At 59.8% G+C, this 20980-nt stretch overlaps 2 protein-coding genes across 4 annotated transcripts in view; both read right to left on the bottom strand.

The window, feature by feature from the left end:
• Positions 1–242: 242 nt before the first annotated feature.
• Positions 243–2040, bottom strand: TMEM52 (transmembrane protein 52). Of its 3 annotated transcripts, none has more exons than XM_028841147.2 (5): positions 1832–2040; positions 1699–1742; positions 1547–1588; positions 907–1085; positions 243–816 (listed from the first exon to the last, which is right to left on the bottom strand). In XM_028841147.2, the coding sequence occupies exons 1-5, from the start codon at positions 1895–1897 to the stop codon at positions 536–538; spliced, it is 612 nt and encodes a 203-aa protein (XP_028696980.2). In that variant the 5' UTR covers positions 1898–2040; the 3' UTR covers positions 243–535. The 3 variants fall into 3 exon arrangements, with proteins under 3 accessions (XP_028696980.2, XP_077836301.1, XP_028696981.2); XM_077980175.1 differs by having other exon boundaries at positions 1699–1770; positions 1839–1912; XM_028841148.2 differs by lacking the exon at positions 1547–1588 and having other exon boundaries at positions 1832–1947.
• A 2547-nt stretch (positions 2041–4587) lies between these two features.
• Positions 4588–20980, bottom strand: part of CFAP74 (cilia and flagella associated protein 74) — a 78924-nt gene continuing 62531 nt past the window's right edge. Inside the window, exons 24-39 of the mRNA XM_077978912.1 lie at positions 20567–20740; positions 19439–19572; positions 12289–12565; positions 10802–10900; positions 9902–10041; positions 9212–9346; positions 8971–9080; positions 8771–8826; positions 8542–8661; positions 8098–8253; positions 7288–7417; positions 6403–6557; positions 5995–6127; positions 5613–5773; positions 5217–5351; positions 4588–5017 (exon numbers count right to left, since the gene is read on the bottom strand). Coding sequence (XP_077835038.1) covers positions 4916–5017; positions 5217–5351; positions 5613–5773; positions 5995–6127; positions 6403–6557; positions 7288–7417; positions 8098–8253; positions 8542–8661; positions 8771–8826; positions 8971–9080; positions 9212–9346; positions 9902–10041; positions 10802–10900; positions 12289–12565; positions 19439–19572; positions 20567–20740 — 2217 coding nt within the window. The 3' untranslated portion in view covers positions 4588–4915. The remainder of the gene's footprint in view (positions 5018–5216; positions 5352–5612; positions 5774–5994; positions 6128–6402; positions 6558–7287; positions 7418–8097; positions 8254–8541; positions 8662–8770; positions 8827–8970; positions 9081–9211; positions 9347–9901; positions 10042–10801; positions 10901–12288; positions 12566–19438; positions 19573–20566; positions 20741–20980) is intronic.

Below are 20980 nucleotides of genomic sequence, written 5' to 3'. Positions count from 1 at the left end.
GGGGCTGGAGAAGGAAAAGAGTTTTCCTGGCCCAGCCACAGAAACACAACCCCAGTCATTTCTGCCAGGACACCTGACACCACCCATTGCCCAGCTCAGGGCTAGGAATGCCAGCCTGAAGCCTGGACGGGGTACAGGCCAGGGACCATGCGCTCGCCCTGCCTGCTTGCACTGGGGGTTGGCTGCCCGAGGGTTCCTCCCATAGCCCTGGAGTCCCAGAGTCCTTCCCACATAGGCAGAGATCACTTAAATACAAACTTTATTCTCTCTCCAATAAGATGCAGACGTCACAGCTGGCCCTGAGCTCCCACCTGAGGCTCAGGCCCAAGGGGCCTCTTCCAGGCTGAGGGCCTGCTGGGACTGGGCCAGGGGCTGAGGCTGAAAGCAGCAGCCTGCCTAGGGGGTGACGCCATGGGGCTGGTGTAAAATGACACCAAGGCTGGGGCCACAGCAATGTGTGGGATGGTGGGGTGGGCTGGGGGCCCTTGGCTCCAAGTGCTAGTTGTCGAAGCTCTGGTCCATTGTCCTACCTCCTTCAAGGGGCACCAGGGCTACAAGGTGGTAGTTGGGTATTGGGCCCCGACTCCTGGGGCATTGGAGTGGTCTCTAGGCCTGAGACCCTAAGGAGAGGACTGGGTTTCTGGGAGAGTGCTGGCCCTTCCTCTTTGGGCTTGGCCATCTTGACAGCTTCATCGTAGGAGGGTGGAGGCTCCGGGGCATACAGACTGTAGGCAGGAGGAGCCATGGAGTCCGGGTCCAGCTCCCCAAAGGGTACGGGTAACTGCATGCCCAGTGGGTACTGCACGGAGCTGTAGGCTGCAGGAAACCAGAGTGGGTTCGTGGAGGCGGGCTTGGCATTTACCCCCGCCATCTCCACCCCCAACTCGAGGGCCCCTAGGCACTCACAGGTCACAGTGCTGTGTACAGGGCTGTCGCTGTCCATAGGGATGACCGCCAGGTCACAGGGCTGCCGTGCTGGTGGCAGATGTGGCTGGGCCTGCGCCTGCTTCCGGAGGCAGCAGAACCGGACACAGCCGGCTGTGACCCCGCACAGCAGCAACAGGAGGACCGCCAGCAGGATGAGCCTAGAAGAGCAAGGCCTTCCCACTGGACTGACCCTCGGCCACCGGGCACCTGCACCCTGGGGAATGTCGTGGCACAACCACCGAATACAGGTTAACAGGATAAAAAGCAGACAATGCCTCTGCACGTTGGAGACTGCCGTGGCCAAAGCCTGGCCTCCGGCTGCTGGGCCTGCCCTGGCTGTCTCTCCTGGGCTGGCCAGGGGTGGCCTTGGGCTCACTCCCAGGACTCGCTGTCCTCAGCGACTGCCCCGCTGCTGAGCGGGATCGTAGGGGCTTCCCGCGGAGGCCAGGTGGGAGGGGTGGGAGGGAAGGTCCTGCTTGCTCGAGGTCACTTCCCGCCAGCGACCGGGACTGGGCGACAGAGGAGGCGGCCCGGTGAGGTTAGGGCCGGGCAGGTCTGGCCCCGGTGACCCCCGCCCCAGAACCGTCGGACGCACGGCTCCGCCGCGGGCTCCACTTACCCCACGTGCCACAGGCTGCTCCAGCGGGCCTGGGGCAGACACCTGCGGGGACGGCGGCACCTGGAGCAGGCGGGGCATGGGCCGGCCGACCTCACCGCCCGCACCTCCCCACAGGGCGGGGCCAGGCCCCGGCTCCCTCCCCCCTGACTTACTGGTCCGAGGGGTCGCAGCTGCCGTCCGCGAAGCCCAACGCCACCTGTGGGGACAGGGGTGAGCCCGGGAGGGGCGTGGTCCGAGCACGGACCCGCCCCGCGGTGGCCAAACCGAGAACGCGGCCCGACCCACCTGCGGCAGCGGCAAGAGCGGCAGCAGCAGCCGGAGCCCGCGGGCGGCCAGCGACCCCCGGCCCATGCTCTGCGGAGGTTGGAGCAGAGCCTGGCGGCGCGGCTTTATGGAGCCCCGCCCACCACAGGACACACCCACCACATGACACGCCCACAGAACGCCCGCTCAGCGTAAACCCCGCCCACCAGGCCTCGCTCGCCGCAGGCCCCTCCCACAGGCGCACACTCCTACTGGACGCCCCACACAGGGTAAACCCCGCCCGCCGGGCACCGCCCAGTGCAAGCCCCGTTCCTCGCAGGCCCCGCCCACAGGGGCACACGCCCACAGGACGCTCCACGCAGCGTAAACCCCACCCGCAGGTCCCCGCCCGGAGCAAGCCTCTTTCGCCGCAGGCCCCGCCCTCAGGAGGCCTCGCCCACGAGACGCCCCCACTCGCTGGACCTCTGCTCAATGCAAACCCCACCCACTGGCTCCACGCCCGCCATAAGCCGCGCCCACCAGACACCGCTCAACGCAATCCCCTCCCACTGGGCCAAGCCCTACGTGTTCAGAGGGTTTGTCCGCCCCAAGCCCTGCTTCGCAGCTCCACCTGGCCCAGAGTCGCGAGGCGATGGTGGGTCTCGCCCCCAGCCCGGGCATGGAGCCTTCACCCCGGCCGGCCGAGTGTGGCCTGCTCTGGCGCTGATCTGGGCGTGGCCCGGGAACCCTCGGGAGCTGGCCTGGAAAGTCGTGGCTGCCTTGGGTGTGGTCCCTCGGGTCCAGTCTTGCAGGCAGGCTCCAGGTGAACTGGAGGGTCACGCCACCAAGATGCTGGGCGTCCCGAACGTGGTGTTTGCACACTGATTGTGGACCTGAGCTGCAGGCGCTGCCTGGGGGCTGGCCCAGGGGGCTGGAGCCTGGCCCTGGCTCTGGGCCCTTGAGGCTCTGGGTGCAGACCACTTTCCCAAAGCACTTGGCCTTGGGGGCCATGCCCCACCTGGGGAATGCGGCCTCCATTCCTGAGGGCCACAGGGAGCCCAGCACCCTTTCCTCAGCCTGCAATGTCCGCTGCTCCCCGTGCAGGGGCAGGCGGGGGCCATTTCTTCCAGGGGGACCCCTGACCCTTATCCCTCTGGCACCAGGCCAGGGGCCCTGTTAGGCTCTTGCGGCTCTCTGCTCCCCGTGCGACCAGCAGCACACTGTCCGCCGGGCGGTCAGGCTAAGGGAGGTGGTCACACAGCAAAGGGCAGGGTCCATCTTACTGCAGGAGGAGCACACACCCCTTGCTCAGAACTGTTCCACATGTGGGCGCTGCTCAGTGTGCCCCACCCCTACAAGTGCAGTGACCCTGGAGGGCAGGGCCTCCTCTGCGTGGCTCTTCTGCCCATACCTGCCCCTTCACTGCATCACTCCTTCCATTTTCGGGCTCTGCCTGAAGTTGCCTTTCACCTCCCAGGGCCTGTGCCATGGTCCTCAAGGGCCCTTCCTGCCTGCCCAGCTCTCCGGGCCTCTGGCCATTCTTCCCGCCACGTTGACCGCGCTGGTTGTGGAGGCCCAGCACGGGAGTGGGAATGGGAGTGCATGTGCACCGCATGGCCTGAGACCACAGCCCCAAGTTCCGGAAGGTGAGGGTGCGGCCCCCACACAGGACCTGGGCAGGCCTCACCACTCAGTACCAGGGGCCTGCCAGCAGGAGAGTCGGGTCCGAGTTTAGAAGACAGGGGCCTCCTCAGGAAACAGTGCCCTCCAGGAGCACCTCCTCCTGCGGCTGGGGCCGGCTTGAACCTGGTGGAACCTGCCTTCCCCTCCCATCTGGTGTGGCGCAACCTTGAGCCATGGCGGGTCAGCCCCAGGAAGGGCAGCAAGGGACGCATTGGACAGAAATCCTGCAAAATGCCACTGCAGGGTCAATGTCACTGGCTTGAAGTTTGGGGCAATGGCAAGTTCCTAGGCACTGTGGGCCCTGGGGGGCTGGGGGTGAGGGCAGGCAGCTCAAGACCAGCGTCCCTGAGGCCTATGCCCAGGAAAGCTCCCCGAAGCACCACCTGCTCCCCCCTGCCAGGCCAGGGAAGGCTGCATACGCTCTCCTGGTGGCTGCTGGTTGGGGTGGCACAGTGGCTGTGCTGCACTGTGACAGGAGGGCCAGGCTGGGTGGGCTCTGTGGGGACAGTGTCCAACAAGCCAGACTCCAGAGGGCAGGGTTGGGGTGGAGGCACCACTCTGAGCTCCAGGAGCATCTCACGGGCTGTGAGGGGTCTTCTCTGTTGAAGGGTGGGTCAGAGCCCAGAAAGCCGAGCCCAGACTTCTCTCAGATTAAAAGTAGAGACTTAAGTGCAGGAGCTGGGCCTCACCTGGCCCCTGCTGGGCGGAGGGGAGGGCATAAGTAGGCCGGGTTCCCGCCATCTGCTCACCTTTGCTTGGGGTCATCTGGGGTCCTGGGAGTTGGGAAAAGTCTGGAGGTTCCCGGGGCCTGCCCTGGGCTTTGGAGCCCTGCCCTCCCCACCGCCCATGGCCTCTCGGCTCTGGGTCAGCCTCAGCTCCGGCTGCACCCCGGCCCTCTGGACTGCCTGCCTGCTGCTCAGGGCACCAGGCTTGGGGGCCCTCCTCGAATTTGCGTCAGGGTGGCCTCCCCACAGGTGTCCTGCAGGATGGCCCCGCTCCAGGAGGCCCTTGCCAGGCAAAGCGGGTTTCATGGCTGTGAGGGGAGGGGCTGCATCCCCAGGGCTCTATCCCCACTTCTCATTCAGTGCTCTGTCACCCACACTGCAGGCTGCAAGTGTTGGCCTACAAAAAGTTTATTGACAGGCTGTGGGGGGCTCTCCTGGGGGCTCTGAGGGGCTCTGGCTAGGACGGCTGTGGGCTGGCCTGGCCTTCTTGCTGGTTCTGAGTCTGGGATCTCAAGAGTGGGCGCTCTTGGATGTACCTGGGCTTGCTGGGTCCAGGGCAGCAGGAAGTGGCCGTGGCACCATGTGGAGGGTGGCCTATTGAAATCTGCCTGGCAGAAGATGGCCAGGTCCCAGGCCCTAGGGTAGTATGGCCTGGCCCTCAGCCTGGGGAGGGCTTTGAGGGTGGGCAGGAGGGCCTGAGGGTGCTCTGTGCAGAGGCTTAGGGGCCGGTCACCACCTGGGCTACAAAGATGACCTTGTAGGTCTCCTTCACATCCCCCCTTAGCTGCAGCAGGGCCGACACCATGAGTGGGTGGTCTGGCTGGAACAGGAGGGGAGGGGAGAAGAGGCCTTCAGCCAGTGGGCACCCGGGGGAGGTGTGCTGTCTTCCCGCTGCCCTGCCCACCTGACTCCCCTGGGTCCTCCGCGGCCACCTCCTCCCCTGGGATTGGGCAGGGGTACAGCCCACCCAGCCTTTGGCGTTCCCAGGGCTCGCTGGCCTGGAACCCGAAGGCACCTACATCAAAGTCCGCAGGCGGCACCCAGGAGATAGTGATGGTCTTCGTCTGGCCGCGCTCCACGGAGCCCCGGGAGGGCTCAATGGAGAAACCCTTGTGCTGCAGGGATGTGACACTGTCCAGGCTGAACTCAACGGTCTGTGGGGTATGGGGCTCCTGTAGGCTGGCGACCAGGCACCGCTCCCAGCAGCAGTGGGACTAGAGCTGAGGGTGCCCAGCTCCACTCACCCTCCCAGCTCTGACCAGCAGGCTGCCCACCCCACACCTGCCACAGGAAGTCCCAGACAAGCCCGGCTGTGGGGACAATCCCAGTGAGGGGCAAGGCCAGGAGGGGGGCTGCCCAGGGCAGGGGAGGCAGAGGGGGCTGCCTAATGTCCCCAGGGGCAATGCTGTGGGCACCTTCTTTGGAGATGGTTGGGTGGTCCGGATACAGCCCACCTGCAGCTCTCGGGTGGCAGGTGGGGCTGGCGTGTCTGTGTCGAACTGGATGTAGTCCAGGGCCACCAGGATGGGCCTCAGCTCCTCGGCCTCTGGAGAGGGAGGGCCTGGCCGGGAGCTGGCTGGAGGGGTGTGGCCAGGGGAGCTGCTCAGGGTCAGGCTGAGGCATGGGGTGGGGCTGCAGTGGGACTCCTGAACTCTGGTTAGCAGTGGCTCTCCTGCCAGGCTCAGGGGTAGAAGACTGGGAATCCCTGCCCCACTCTGCTGGGTCTCAGGGCCCCCGTCCACAGGGTAGGGGCACCAGGAGGCCCCGTGTCTGTTCCCTCCCCGGGGAGGGGCTCACCCTCTCTGTGCTTGGGGTCAAATACGGGGATCACCGTCAGAGACTCCACGGGCACGTCCAGGGGGTCCCCGCCCTCCACGAACATCATGTGCTCACGGGCGGCCCCTTTCAGCAGGATCTGGTGGGAGATTTTCTGGGGACAAGAAGTGGAGTGGCCTTGTCCCCAAAGCTCCGCAGCAGGGGCCCTGCTGGTGAGAGCTGGGCTGGCTCAGGGAAGGAGGCAGGGACGGCCTGGGGGCCCCGTGGGGCCCTGGACTCTGGTCTCTCGACCCATGACCCTCAGTGTGGTGCTGAGTCCCCCAGCCATGGTACCCTCCGGGTCTCCAAAGTGGGGCAGTGCAGCGAAAGGCAAGGCTCTGGTTGGGGCCAGGGCCGGGCCCAGCTGAACTTGCAGAGCCAGAGCCGCACCTTTTCAAAGAGCACCACCTGGAGCCGGTCGGAGAAGTAGAGGCTCTCGTGGTCGGGGCTGAAGGTGACAGTGAAGTCCTGCGTCTTCCCGGGATCCATGACGCCCTTGACAGGGGCCACGCTGAACACGCTCTGGCCGTTGAGATTCTGCGTCCCTGCGGGTAGCGTGGGGTGCAGTTTGGCCTTCCCCACCTGCAATCACTGTTTGCCCTCCAAGCCCTGCTCCATAGAGCTTTGCACCCTGCCCACCCCCCACAGAGCCCCTGTCCTGCTGGGTGCCCCCCATGGCCTTGCACCCCCCGAACCCCCATGGATCCAAGTGCCCCCCATCTCACCACCCACCCCCCCAGCTCACTGCCCACCCCCAGCTCACCAACCACCCCCCATCTCACCACCCACCCCCCATCTCACCGCCCACCCCCATCTCACCAACCACCCCCCAGCTCACCGCCCACCCCCCCAGCTCACCGCCCACCCCCCAGCTCACCGCCCGCCCCCCCAGCTCACCGCCCACCCCCCCAGCTCACCACCCACCCCCCCAGTTCTCCGACCACCCCCCATCTCACCGACCACCCCCCCATCTCACCAACCACCCCCCATCTCACCAACCGCCCACCCCCCAGCTCACCGCCCACCCCCCCAGCTCACCGCCCACCCCCCCAGTTCTCCGACCACCCCCATCTCACCGACCACCCCCCCATCTCACCAACCACCCCCCATCTCACCAACCGCCCACCCTCCAGCTCACCACCCACCCCCCAGTTCTCCGACCACCCCCCATCTCACCGACCACCCCCCCATCTCACCAACCACCCCCCCAGCTCACCGCCCACCCCCTCCACTCGCTGCCACTCCCCCGCTCCACCCACCCTTCACCCCGCTCACCAACCACCTCCGTCCTCTGGGAGGGCGAGCTGAGGAACTGCGGCAGCTGCTGCTGGCCCCGGCCCCGGGCGCTGGAGAGACTGTCCAGGAGCATGGAGAACTTGATGGGGAGCAGGGAGTTGTTCTGCAGCTGCAGAGAGCAGGCCGCTGTCACCGCCCGCCAGCCCCAGCCTGGCTGCCTCCTTCCTATGGTCCGTGCCCAGGACTTGGCTGCTGCTATGAGGCCACACCCAGGTGGGGACCCCGGTGGCCTGACGACGCTGGCACACGTGGCGGTTTACTGAGCTGTGTGCCAACATCCCTTCTTCCAGCCTCTCATCAGCCTTTGCCAGGCCGGGGCTTGGCTTCCCTGCCTGGGGCGCGTGGACAGCTCTGGGGTGCCACCTGTCCTCCAGGGCACCTGAGTCTTGCTCATGGGCACATGCTGGTGCAAAGGCATGAGGGCACACGGGGCAGTGAGGCTCGCCCAGAGGGCCGCAAACCCTCGCCCCCGGGTGGCTGAGTTGCGCTCCAAAGGAGTGAGTTCAAGCAGCAGGGCAGGGGGTGGTTGGGGGAGCTCTGTGCAGGGGCTGAGGAGGAGGGACAAGGAGGACAGGGAGGTGGGGTGACCAGGGGACATCTGTAGCCTCCCCAGAAAGAGGCCCGGGTCCTGCAGGAGAGGGCGGCAGAGGCGGCAGAGGCGGCAGCTGTGTAGAGGGGGCTACCTGTGTCCCCACAGGCTCCCCGACCCACGGGTCACTGTCACAGCTGGCCTGAGTCCTGCCTGGTGGAAACCCTCCTGGGAGGCTGGAGCCAGAATGTGTGCTTCACCTTGAAGCCTGAGGACACAGACTCTCCGGCGATCACATAGCCCATGTTGAGGATGCTGCCTTCAATGGAGCACGTGATCATGGACGCCACGCCAGTGCCCACGAGGGTGAGGGTGAGCGTGCCTCTCTTGGTAATGATGTCCAGTGTTTCTTGAGCCTAAAGAGACCACATCCCTCTGTCAGGAACAGATGTCTGCTGGAGCCACGAGGGGAGCTCTGCCTCAGGGGCAGTGGGTTCTCAGTGCCGGAGCTGAGACAGCGCTGGGGCTCCATCAGCTCCGCTCACTTGCCGGCTGGCGTGAGGGCCTGGGCCAGGCTGCCCACAGACCCAGGCGTGGTCAGCTCCGGGCCTGAGCACAGGCGATGCCCGCCCCGGCCAGCACCTTTGTCCTGCGGTGTGGGGAGCCTTGGGCCGCAGTGTGGCCGGGGTGGGCCTGGGACTCACCAGGATGCTCTCGTGGGGAGAGAAGGACAGCACCAGGACCTGGGTCTCACCCGCGCGTAGCAGGCTGGAGTGGTTCAGCAGGACGAAGGGGCCGTTGGGGTTCAGCAGGGAGAAGTCCAGCTGAGGGTCCATGTCAAGGAGGGGACACGGGTGTCTGCAGGCTCCACCACACCCTCCCCGTCCCCCACTCCCACCCCGCAGGCCGCCTGGGCTGGGTGGACAAGGACACGGCCAGATCCTCGGGACAGACGTTCTGGATGGAGACCTTCTTGATACTGCGGTGCCCTGAAATGGGGCAGGGAGCGTCAGTCCACAGCCCCAGCCCCAGGCCCCAGGGAGCACCCCTGTCAGGCGTGGGCCGTGGGGCTGGGGGAGGCGTGGGTGTGCCCGGGCACCGGGTGGAGGTGTGCGTGGGGCCGAGCGTCTCACCCACGGCGACGTCGCCGAAGTTAAAGATGGTCTTGCCTTTGTGGGACGTCACCACAACAGACGGCGCCACCGTCGGGCACCACAGCTCCAGGTACAGGGTGTTGTGGGGGCTGGGACGGGAAGGGCATGCTGAGGGCAGGGTGGGTGGCCCCCTGCCCGCCCAGGCCCCAGGGTTGGGCAGTAGCAGAGGACGGCGCGTTTGCGGCTGACCACGCCCCATTCTGGCCACGGCGCCTCGCACCTGAAGCTTGGCGGTTCTGGCCCTTTCCTGTCTTTGATGTCACCGCTGGCAACGACACAGGGAACTACAAATGTGTCGAACTTCGCCTGGAACGCTCTGACCAGGGTGGCTCGGGCGGCCTGGTACTCGTCGGAACTGAAAGGAAGTCGGAGGTGTGCACTCCCGCCTCCCCCCACCCACCATCGGCCTAGGCCGGACCCCTGTGGCTCTGCCTCAGGGTCCCGGGGTTCCAGGCTGTGGCTGTCGCAGTTGTGTCTGACAAGCTGGCTCCTGTGGGGGCCTTGTCACTCACTTCAGGTCCTCGTCAGCTGGTGGCTGGGGGCTGGGGTTTGGGGCAGGTGCCTTTGGGCCCTGGATAGACAGCCATGTTCCTTTCTGGGGCCACGGGCGCCCATCAGAGCTTTCCCAGGGCTCATTCTGCACCCAACGGGGCTGAGTGGGGGGCGGTGGCTTCGCTTCCCACCCGTGGAGTGAGGCTATGGGCAGGGGTGTCAGGCCTGGGGGAATGGGGTGGGCAGGTCCCAGGAAGGCAGCACCTGGATCCAGCTGTGTCTGAAGCCGTCAGTCCTTCCAGCCACATGGGTCATTCTGGGCAGTCTGTGGGGGGAGGGGACTCTCCACAGGGGCCACAGTGGGTCCCACCAGAGGGGCCTGGAGGGAAGCAGGTGGGGCAGCCCCTCCTGGACCCACCTGGGGTTCAGCTCCCGCTTCCGCAGTTCCAGGACGTGGGGGACAGAGACTTTGAACAGCTTGTCGCGGTTCTGCATTCGAAGAGCGGAGAATGACAGTCTGTGTATGTCCTTCCTCTGGGAGGCCATATCCTTTCGGAACTGTGGGGGAAGAGACTGGCTGTGGGGCTGTGCAGGGCCCCAGAGGCACCCAGCTGCACCCTGTGGCTCCTCTGCGGCCAGTGCAGGAACCGTGGGATCCCCAGTTGGATTGAATGGGGACCAGAAAACCGACCGGCTCCCTAGGAAGACTGTAGCCCGTGCAGAGGGGCACACGGACCCCCACAGAGCTGCCTACAGACTGCAGCGTCTGCTTCACCAGAGGATAAACCGAGGCACAAAGGAGTGAGGAGGCAGCCAGAACTGGGGTCCCCCCCGTCTTCACTGCCAAAGGCTGAAGGCAAGCGCTTCCCCTCAAGTGCACGCCCAGGAGGAACCCGGGCCGGGCCAGGGAGGGCGCATCTGGAGTGTGGCGGGCAGGAGCTCTCGAGGCCGCCTCCAGGGCCGGCGCTCGCCGGGCAGATTCTGCAGGACCCTCCATGTTTCAGGTGCGCCTCTGGGGGCCTCCAAGTTGTGGGAGGGGCCCGGCATTGCATCCACCGCACCCCTGGGTCGCAGCCCCTACTGCCCCCACCTCCAGAGCCCACCCTTCCCTGCTCCCGCCTGGCAGTGCCCTCTAGAGAGGAGGGAGGGTCTCGGTGAGCAAGCGTTTTAACCTCTCAGATGCAGCAGTGCTTGGGAAAGGTCTACCCTGCGCTCCTGGCACACGGCAGGGGGCCCCCAGGGACTCGAGGGCGGTGGAGTTTGTTCCTGCGACAGGCCCTTCCCCTACCCACGCCCCTCCTTCCCAGGCCCCACGCACGGATTTGGTCTCCATTTCTTTGTTCAGGAGTGGGAGGGCTTCCTGGCGGATCAGCTTCTCAGGCAGCACGGGCCGGAAGGCCACCTGGACCAGGCACCTCTGAGGAGAGACAGGCGTGGGCACAGGGGCTGCCACTTCTCTCCGCCCCCCAGGAGCCCCTGCTGGCACTCTACCTTCCTCCGCCTGTTGACTCTTCTCAAGGTCACCTCCCCCTTGAGATTTCAGCCTGTGTGCCCCTTCGGGATGGCCCTCCCTGGCCTCTGTCCCCCAGGAAGTGGGGGCGGGCTGCAGGCGTGAGCACCAAGCCCTCTGGCCATGAAGGGTGGGGGTCCTGTGATTGGAGGTGTTGAGAGTAGAGTCCTGGGCAGGCCGGGACCTGGTCCCCTGTCCATGGGGCAGCAGTGACAGCGGAGCCTGCCCTTTCCGTCCTTGAGTTTTATGGGTGAGTCCTACATTTTGTTTTTTTTTTTTTTTTTTTTTTTTTTTTTTTGAGACGGAGTCTCGCTCTGTCACCCAGGCTGGAGTGCAGTGGCCAGATCTCAGCTCACTGCAAGCTCCGCCTCCTGGGTTCCCGCCATTCTCCTGCCTCAGCCTCCCGAGTAGCTGGGACCACAGGCGCCGCCACCTCGCCCGGCTAATTTTTTGTGTTTTTAGTAGAGACGGGGTTTCGCCGTGTTAGCCAGGATGGTCTCGATCTCCTGACCTAGTGATCTGCCCGTCTCGGCCTCCCAAAGTGCTGGGATTACAGGCTTGAGCCACCGCGCCCGGCCGAGTCCTACATTTTGAATCACTGCATTCACTGCAATCCTATGTGAGCCAGCTGTCCCCCACGTGCCCTTCCTCACTTAGGCCTTCAGCAGCCCTCAGGGTCACCCGAAGGCCCTGCCAGGCCCAGAGCTTTCTGCTCTGCAGGACAGGTGGAGTGCTGGGTGGGAGTGGCCGACGCCCTCTGTCCCCCCACTGCCCTTCTGCCTGCGAGGTCCGCTGGTGCAAGGGACTACACAGCCTTCCCCAGTCTCAACCTGGGAGCCCTGGATGGGTGCCGGCCAGGCCAGCAGCCTAGGGAGCTCCTGCCTCTCGGGGTCAGGCTGGACCGAGGGTACTGTGACCGCCCCCCCGGCGTGGGGGGCCCTGGGCCCCATGCACATTGGCCATGGATCCGGGTCAGGCTGGACCAAGGGTACTGTGACCACCCCCCCGGCGTGGGGGGCCCTGGGCCCCATGCACATTGGCCATGGATCGGGGTCAGGCTGGACCGAGGGTACTGTGACCGCCCCCCCGGCGTGGGGGGCCCTGGGCCCCATGCACATTGGCCATGGAGCCTTCCTCGGCCCTGCTTGGGTCTGATGAGGGCCAGGTTGACTTGTGCCCCTGTTCTCCGGGTTGAAACCCTGTGGTTAAAGGTGGGCAAAGGCAGACACCCTGGGGACAAATGCAGGTGGCGTGGAGCCCCTGCCTCCCAGCCGGCGTGTGAGGCCCACACCCACCTTTCCTGGCCACACGGTCCCCACCGAGGGCGAGATGGTGATAGGCGAGTCTGGGGGCAGCAGGAACTCGAAAGACGTGGGCCCCACGGGAGAGGTGTCCTCTGAGCCAGTGCGGGGCTTGGAGTGGGTCCGTGAGCTCATGCTCAGGTGAGAGTTGATGACATACACTGTGGCCACGGAGGTGTCATACAGGGCTGTGGCCGCAAACTTGATCTGGTAGTGGGACAGCTCCAGGGGTGGGTGGACGCCCACAGCCCGGCAAGACAGCTTGAAGCACCTGCAAGCAGCAGCGTGGGAGGCCCTCAGCCGCGCAGGGTGTCTGTGTCCCTCTGTGTCAGGTGCGGGGGCTGCTGGGTGGAGGACAAGCCCTGGGTGAGGCTCACAGGGGCATGCACGTCCCCACTGCCCGTGGGGTCACTGTGCCGCTAACAGATTTCTAAAATACAGTGTATCTTTGTGCACATTTTAGGTGGGTAACTAAACATTTTGAAACATATGGGCCGGGCGCGGTGGCTCAAGCCTGTAATCCCAGCACTTTGGGAGGCCGAGACGGGCGGATCACGAGGTCAGGAGATCGAGACCATCCTGGCTAACACGGTGAAACCCCGTCTCTACTAAAAAAAATACAAAAAACTAGCCGGGCGAGGTGGCGGGCGCCTGTAGTCCCAGCTACTTGGGAGGCTGAGGCAGGAGAATGGCGTGAACCCAGGAGGCGGAGCTTGCAGTGAGCTGAGATCCGGCCACTGCACTCCAGCCTGGGCGACAGAGCGAGACTCCGTCTCAAAAAGAAAAAAACAAAAAAACAAAAAAACAAACAAAAAAAAAGAAACATATGTATTCATTTATAAATAGAGATGGAGTCTCGCTCTGTTGCCCTAGGCTGGACTGCAGTGGTGGCATGACAGCTCGCTGTAGCCTCGAACTCCTGGGTTCAAGGGCTCCTCCTGCCTCAGCCTCCTGAGTAGCTGGGACTACAGATGCGTGCCACTGTGTCATGGGTAGCTAAAAATTTAATCACAAGTTTAGACAGTTGCAAAGGAAGTTGCAAAGGAAATTTCTAGTTTATTTTGTTAAATATTGATTGACATTTTAAAAACGTTTTAAAAACGGATCTCTTTCTCTAAATGTAAGCACAGGTGTCTACGAGGCCTGTTATGAACAAGTTGATTCCTGCCACCATCCATTAAAAAGAGGCCAGGACCTGGTTATTTTAACCTTTGGAAATTTCACATTTCATGTTTTCCTTGAATGTCTATTTCCGCTGTACTTTCCCCTTTGGTTTTTGTCCTAATCATATGTATTTTATGCTGTAAAGGACAATACTGCTATCACATCTGTCTGTAACAGAAAGCCTTCATTCATATGTAGTAATATTCAAATGCATATTTTTATGTCCTGTGACCACAGGCTCTAAATGTTTCAAAAAAGTCTTTAAAGGCCAGGCGTAGTGACTCACGCCTGTAATCCCAGCACTTCGGGAGGCCGAGACGGGCGGATCACGAGGTCAGGAGATCGAGACCATCCTGGCTAACATGGTGAAACCCCGTCTCTACTAAAAATACAAAAAACGCCGGGCGCGGTGGCTCATGCCTGTAATCCCAGCACTTTGGGAGGCCGAGACGGGCGGATCACAAGGTCAGGAGATCAAGACCATCCTGGCTAAAATGGTGAAACCCCGTCTCTACTAAAAATACAAAAAAATTAGCCGGGTGTAGTGGCGGGCGCCTGTAGTCCCAGCTACTTGGGAGGCTGAGGCAGGAGAATGGCGTCAACCTGGGAGGCGGAGCTTGCAGTGAGCTGAGATTGCGCCACTGCACTCCAGTCTGGGTGACAGAGCGAGACTCTATCTCCAAAAAAAAAAAAAAAAAAAAAATTAGCTGGGCGTAGTGGCGGGCGCCTATAGTCCCAGCTACTTGGGAGGCTGAGGAAGGAGAATGGTGTGAACCCGGAAGGCGGAGCTTGCAGTGAGCCGAGATCACGCCACTGCACTCCAGCCTGGGTAACAGAGCAAAGACTGTCTCTGTCTCAAAAAAAAAAAATTTTTTTTCTTAAAAAAATTGGCTGGGCGCACTGGCTCATGCCTATAATCCCTATAAACCCAGCACTTTGGGAGGCCAAGGCGGGTGGATCACCTGCAGTCAGGAGTTCGAAGACCAGCAGCCTGGCCAACGTGGTGAAAGCCCATCTCTACTGAAAAAAATGCAAAAATGAGCTGGGCGTGGTGGCCAGTGCCTATAATCCCAGCTATTTGGGAGGCTGAGGCAGGAGAATCGCTTGAAACTGGGAGGCGGTAGAGGTTGCGGTGAGCCGACATTGTGCCACTGCACTCCGGTCTGGGCGACACAGTGAGACTCTGTCTCAAAAAAAAAAAAAAAAAAAAAAAAAAGGAAATAAATAAAAAATTTTAAAAAATCTTTAAAAAATTAAGAAAAATTTAGGCTGAGTGTGGTGGCTCACGCCTGTAATCCCAGCAGTTTGGGAGACCAAGGCAGGCGGATCATGAGGTCAGGAGATCAAGACCATCCTGGCTAACACGGTGAAACCCTGTCTCTACTAAAAATACAAAAAAATTAGCCAGGCGTGGTGGCGGGCGCCTATAGTCCCAGCTACTTGGGAGGCTGGGGAAGGAGAATGGCGTGAACCCGGAAGGCGGAGCTTGCAGTGAGCCGAGATCACGCCACTGCACTCCAGCCTGGGCAACAGAGCGAGACTCCGTCTCAAAAAAAAAAAAAAAAGAAAGGAAATAAAAATGTAGTGATGAGATGTTGCTGGTCTCAAATTCCTGCACTCAAGCGATACTTCTGTTTCAGCCTCCCAAAGTGCTGGGATTACAGCCGTGGCGCCCAGTGCTCAATAAAATTATTTTTTAGTGGATATATCATTGATTATTAATAGTAGTCGATTTTTCTCTCTTTTTTTTTTGAGAAGGAATCTCGCTCTGTTGCCCAGGCTGGAGTGCAGTGGCGCGATCTCAGCTCACTGCAACCTCCGCCTCTCAGGTTTAAGTGATTCTCCTGCCTCAGCCTCCCAAGTAACTGGGATTACAGGCACCTGCCATCATGCCTGGCTAATTTTTGTATTTTTAGTAGAGATGGGGTTTTGCCATGTTGGCCAGACTGGTCTTGAACTCTTGATCTCAAGTGATCCACCCACCTTGGCCTCCCAAAGTGCTGGGATTACAGGCGTGAGCCACCGCGCCTGGCCCGACTATTCAGATATTTCTATATTTTTTTGTGTCAGTTGTGTATTTTGAGAAATTTGTCCATTTCCTCGAAATTGTCATGTTCCCTGGTGCAAAGCTGTTCATCATGTTCTCTTCGTATCGTTTTGATATCTGTTAGGTCTGCAGTGATGTTCCCTTTCACTCCTGATACTGATGGTTTGTGTTTTCTCTTTTTATCCTGATTGGTCTTGCTAGGGGTAATGAATTTTATTAAATTGTACAAGAAAGACTTTTAGTTTGTTATTTTTCTCTGTCGACCATTTCATTTCCATTGCATTGACTTCCACTCTTAGCTTTATTAGGTCTTTTCTTCTACTCTCTTTGGGTTTAATTTCCTGTGTTCTTTTCCTAATGCTTGAAAAGGAAGCTTAGATGGTTGATTTTCAAACCCTCTTTTCTGATATCTGCATTACAACGAGAAGCTTCCCAGGAGGTGCTGCTCTGACAGCCCACAGGCCTCCAACCTAACGGGTCCCAAAGGGAACCCCTGGTGGTGTCCATGAGGCTCAGTCACAAAAATACCCAGGCTGAGGGGAAACAAGCAAAATCCAGACCAGCAGCGGGGGCCTGAGGCGCCGACCTGGGGTCCCGGTCTGTTTGGGGTTCTCCTAGCTTCAGCACTCAAAGTCCTGTGGCCTGAGAAACCCCTCAGTGCCAGGCACACCAGCGTGGTGGTCACCCTACATCTGTGCAAGGGGAGAAGCGTTTACGCTTGCAAACACGTGTGTGTGTGTGTGCATGTGTGTGTTAGGTTATAGGTACACAGGTATGGAATGAAAATGCGGCCCCTGGCATTCCCGACAGTGATGGGCTCTGGGGAGGGAGGGAGAACGAAGCCACCTCCGACTTGAGGAAGAATGTTTGTTTCTGTAACAACGAAGAGAAATCGGAGGCAAGTAGGATAAAAGTCTAAGGTCTGTATTTTGGGTGGAGGGTACACGATGCTGACTTTCTGAGTTGACTTTCTGAGTTTGTGGATTATCTGAAAATGGAAGGGAGGAAGAGAGCAGAGGACGCAGGGCTAAGAAAGTTGGGGCCTTCTATTTTTTTCAGCACGTCACACACACACGAACTGCAGGGGGTGCTCTGGAGCCATGGAGGTAGAAAAGCCTCTCTTTGCCGGGCGCGGTGGCTCACGCCTGTAATCCCAGCACTTTGGGAGGCCGAGGCGGGCGGATCACAAGGTCAGGAGATCGAGACCACGGTGAAACTCCGTCTCTACTAAAAATACAAAAAATTAGCCGGGCGTGGTTGTGGGCGCCTGTAGTCCCAGCTACTCGGGAGGCTGAGGCAGGAGAATGGCGTGAACCCGGGAGGCGGAGCTTGCAGTGAGCCGAGATTGCGCCACTGCACTCCAGCCTGGGCGACAGAGCGAGACTCCGTCTCAAAAAAAAAAAAAAAAAAAAAAAGAAAAGCCTCTCTTAGGCAGGGCGCGGTGGCTCACGCCTGTAATCCCAGCACTTTGGGAGGCTGAGGCGGGTGGATCACGACGTCAAGAGACTGAGACCATCCTGGCTAGCACAGTGAAATCCTGTCTCTACTAAAAATACAAAAATTAGCTGGGCGTGGTGGTGCACACCTATAGCCCCAGCTGCTCAGGAGGCTGAGGCAGGAGAATCACCTGAACCCGGGAGGCAAAGTTTGCAGTGAGCCGAGATCATGACACTGCACTCCAGCCTGGTGACAGAGCGAGACTCTGTCTCAAAAAAAAAAAGAAAAAAAAAAAAAGCTCTCTGAACTGGGCTCCTTTTATTTTATTTTTTTTTTTATTTTTTATTTTTTTTTGAGATGGAGTCTCGCTCTGTTGCCCAGGCTGGAGTGCTGTGGCGCCATCTCGGCTCACTGCAAGCCCCACCTCCCGGGTTCACGCCATTCTCCTGCCTCAGCCTCCCAAGTAACTGGGACTACAGGTGCCAAAAGTGCTGGGATTACAGGCATGAACCACTGCACCTGGCCTGAACTGGGCTCCTTTCTGAGAGTGAGGAGGAGAGCCGGGCGCAGTGGCTTACCCCTGTCATCTCAGCACATTTGGAGGCTGAAGTGGGAGGATCACTTGAGGCTATAAATTCAAGACCAGCTTGGGCAACACAGTGAGACCCCGTCTCAAATATACAAAAAATATAAAAATTAGCCAGGCATGGTGGTGTGTTCCTGTAGTCCTAGCCACACTCAGGAGGCTGAGGTGGGAGGATTGCTTGAACCGGGGAGGTGGAGGCTGCAGTGAGCCGTGATTGCACCACTGCACTCAAGCCTGGGTGACAGAGCAAGACCTTGTCTCAAAAAAAAAAAAAAAAAAAAAAAAAAATCAATCAATAAATAAAATGTAAACGTTCAGAAAGAAATAATTGCACTTGAAAATGAGCAGTAGAAAAAGGTCGAATCACAGGTGACATTGTTATGAGATGAGAAAGAATGAGGAGTGGAATTTATGTAAACGGTGAAGCACGCTGCGAAGCGGCGTTGTGAAGGAATCAAACGCTGCAGCCTAATGACTCCACGTGCGCCTCAAAGAGTTCAGAAAGTGACACAGGGCTGGAAACTGCGACATCGATAGGTCAGAGTCACAGGGCCGTGATTACGGATGGAAGGTGCAAAGCACTGAACACCAAAGGCGGCTGAGGGAGAGACGACTGGGCATTAACGCACCCTGGAGAAGGAGCCAATGTGGCTTTTGAAGTGGTCTGGCTGCCTGACTAGCCCGGAGGTCCTGCTGCCAGTGAACTCGCAACACAAAACAGAGGAACACGTGAACTGACACCACGGGACAGCATCCTACCTGTGGCAACTCCACAGAACAAACCTGCCTGGCTTCTTCGATAAATACATTTCAAGGACCCACAGAGATGGAGGGAGGCCCCAACGGCCCAAGTCAGTAGGACCCAAATGTGGGTGATTGTTTGACAAAGGCACAGAGGAATTCTGGGCAGAATGGAATCTTTTTGACAACGAGGCTGGAATAATTGGAAGCCTCTGTGCAAAAAAATGAACCTCAACTCGGCTCACATCTGAAACAAAGCGATCAAACGGACTGCAGACCCAGCTGTGACTGCCCCCCAGTGTCTTGGCCTCTGCCCCAGAACACATCCCTGGAGACTGATGGTCCCAGCAGCAACGAGAACCCACGCAGGACCACGGCCACTGCTTCGGGTCCAGTTTCACCTCTCCCTCTACCACCTCCTTATCCCACTCTCAGGCTCAGGGAGGTGCAGAGACTGGCTGATCGCACAAGACGTCAGAGCATGCAGGTCTTTACACCAGGTCCACCTCTGGACACAGGTCCACCCACATAGAAACACATTCACTCACATGCATGCTCACACATACACGCACTAACCTCACACACCCACATACATATGCTCACACACATACATGCTCACTCACACACACACGCTCACTCACATGTGCTCACACTCATGCAAGTTCACACACCCATGTACATGTACTCACACACACACTCACCCCCCATACGCTTACATACCTGCACTCACACATTCATGCAATCACATATGCTCACACACATACAATCCCACATGCTCACACACAGTCTCACACTGACAAACATGCACTCTTGCACACACCCATATGCACTCACACCTACTACAGTGATACGCCTGTATGTGCACACATGTTCATACACTCACACAGGCACACTCGCCTGTCCTCACACACACGCTCACATACATGCACACCCACGACACACACACACGCACACACGGCTGAGCGGGCCCAGAACTCAAGGCTGCCCAGGTCCCAGGCCTGTCTGCACCCAGGTTTGAGGTTCCTGCGGGACGGCAGTGCTGCCCAGCGCAGCCCTGTGGTCAGCCAGGCAGGTGGGGCCAGAGGCAGGGATGTGGTGCTGCTGGGAAGGTGGCCCCTCCCGAGCAGGTGCTCCAGGCCCACTGCGTCCCCTCTCGCTGGCAGGCTCACCGGTTGATCTCAGACTTGCAGGTCAGCTTGAAGCTGTGTTCCTCGGCCTTGGTGGGCTGGAAGATCACCTCAAACTGCAGCGTTTCCAGGGGCAGGATCGTCCCAAACCCATCGTTGGGCTGCACATCCACAAACTGGAAATGGAAGAGTGCTCTGAGGGAATGTCATGGGGAGACCACGTGGACACACGTGCAGCAGGGCTGTGAGTGTGAGAGTGAGTGTGAGAGATTAGTGTGATCGTGTGTGTAAGAGATTAGTGTGATTGTGAGCGAGTGTGAGTCTGAGTGTGACAGATTAGTGTGATTGTGTGTGAGAGTGAGATTAGTGTGATCGTGTGTGAGCGAGTGTGAGTGTAAGAGATTAATATGACTGTGAGAGCAGATGTGAGTGTAAGAGATTAGTGTGTGTGTGAGCAAGTGTGTGTGAGTGAAACAGTGTGTGTGTGAGCAAGTGTGTGTGAGTGTAAGAGATTAGTGTGATTGTGTGTGTGAGTGTGAGTGTAAGAGATTAGTGTGATTGTGTGTGAGCGAGTGTAAGAGATTAGTGTGATTGTGTGTGAGCAAGTGTGAGTGTAAGAGATTAGTGTGATCGTGTGTGAGCAAGTGTGTGTGTGAGTGAGAGATTAGTGTGATCGTGAGTGTGGCAGTGTGAATGAGTGTCGGCAAGTATGTGAGTGTGAGCACATGTGTATGAGTGCGTGAGCGATTGTGAGCATGTGCATGTGTGTGCATGTGTGTGCGTGTGAGAGACGGGGGGAGAGTGAGGACGGTGGTGTTGGTAGCAGGGCAGCCCAGGGAAAGGTGAGGGGTGCCCAGGCTTGGGCCTCGTCCTAGCTACCTTGTGTGGCCCCAGCAGGGGAAAGTTCCAGAAGGAAGAGCAGAGAGCGGGATCTGGAGGGCAGGACGTGGATGGGACCAAGGGTAGGGGTGCAGCTGACAGGCAGAAGTTGGGCTGCACGCCCAGGGCTGGTGTGCAGGGTGGGGAGGTCTAGGCGTAGGGGTGCAGCTGAGAGACGGAAGTTGGGCCACACGCCCACGCGTGGGCACCCTGGAGCAGTGGCCACTGCATCCCATCCCCAGGACTTCCCAGCCTTGCCCCTCTTGCCCCAGGCCTGGCCGCAGGAGGTACCTTGGGAAGCTTGACGAACCCAAACTCCTGGGGCAGGAGCGAGTGGTTGTGGAGGCGGATTTCTGTCCTGATGGCCTCGTAGATGGTGCAGTAGCCAAAATCCACCTCCGAGGGACTGAGCTCCAGGTCCGAGGTGGTGACAATGGCATGCACGGTGAATTCCACTGGCTTGTTCTGAGGCACAAAGGGCGCAGTCGCTCTCGCAGCTGCTTGGAGACTTACCAAGTGCTCCCCAAACTCTGAGGCGCGACCACTGCTGCTGCCTTGTGGCCACGGTCCACGGTTTCCAGGACACGATGAGGCCATCTTTTAATAACACCCACTTCCCGGTGACCACTCCCTGACATGGGGGGGGTGGCAGCTGAGAGCCAGCTGCAGGTGGAGTGGGGTGCATGTGTCCCTGTGTGTGGCACA

This window comes from Macaca mulatta, chromosome 1, assembly GCF_049350105.2.
Source record: "Macaca mulatta isolate MMU2019108-1 chromosome 1, T2T-MMU8v2.0, whole genome shotgun sequence".
Lineage (NCBI taxonomy): Eukaryota > Metazoa > Chordata > Mammalia > Primates > Cercopithecidae > Macaca > Macaca mulatta.
This window is presented reverse-complemented; position numbering and strand designations above follow the sequence as displayed.

Bases quoted from the DNA above. Each gene is read 5' to 3' on its own strand.
- TMEM52 (XM_077980175.1), bottom strand. From the start codon at position 1,897: ATGGGCCGGGGGTCGCTGGCCGCCCGCGGGCTCCGGCTGCTGCTGCCG. The intron at 1,086-1,546 runs GTAAGTGGAGCC...TTGCTCTTCTAG, and splicing joins AGCAGCCTGTGGCACGTGGG to GCTCATCCTGCTGGCGGTCC. The intron at 817-906 runs GTGAGTGCCTAG...GGTTTCCTGCAG, and splicing joins TGTACACAGCACTGTGACCT to CCTACAGCTCCGTGCAGTAC.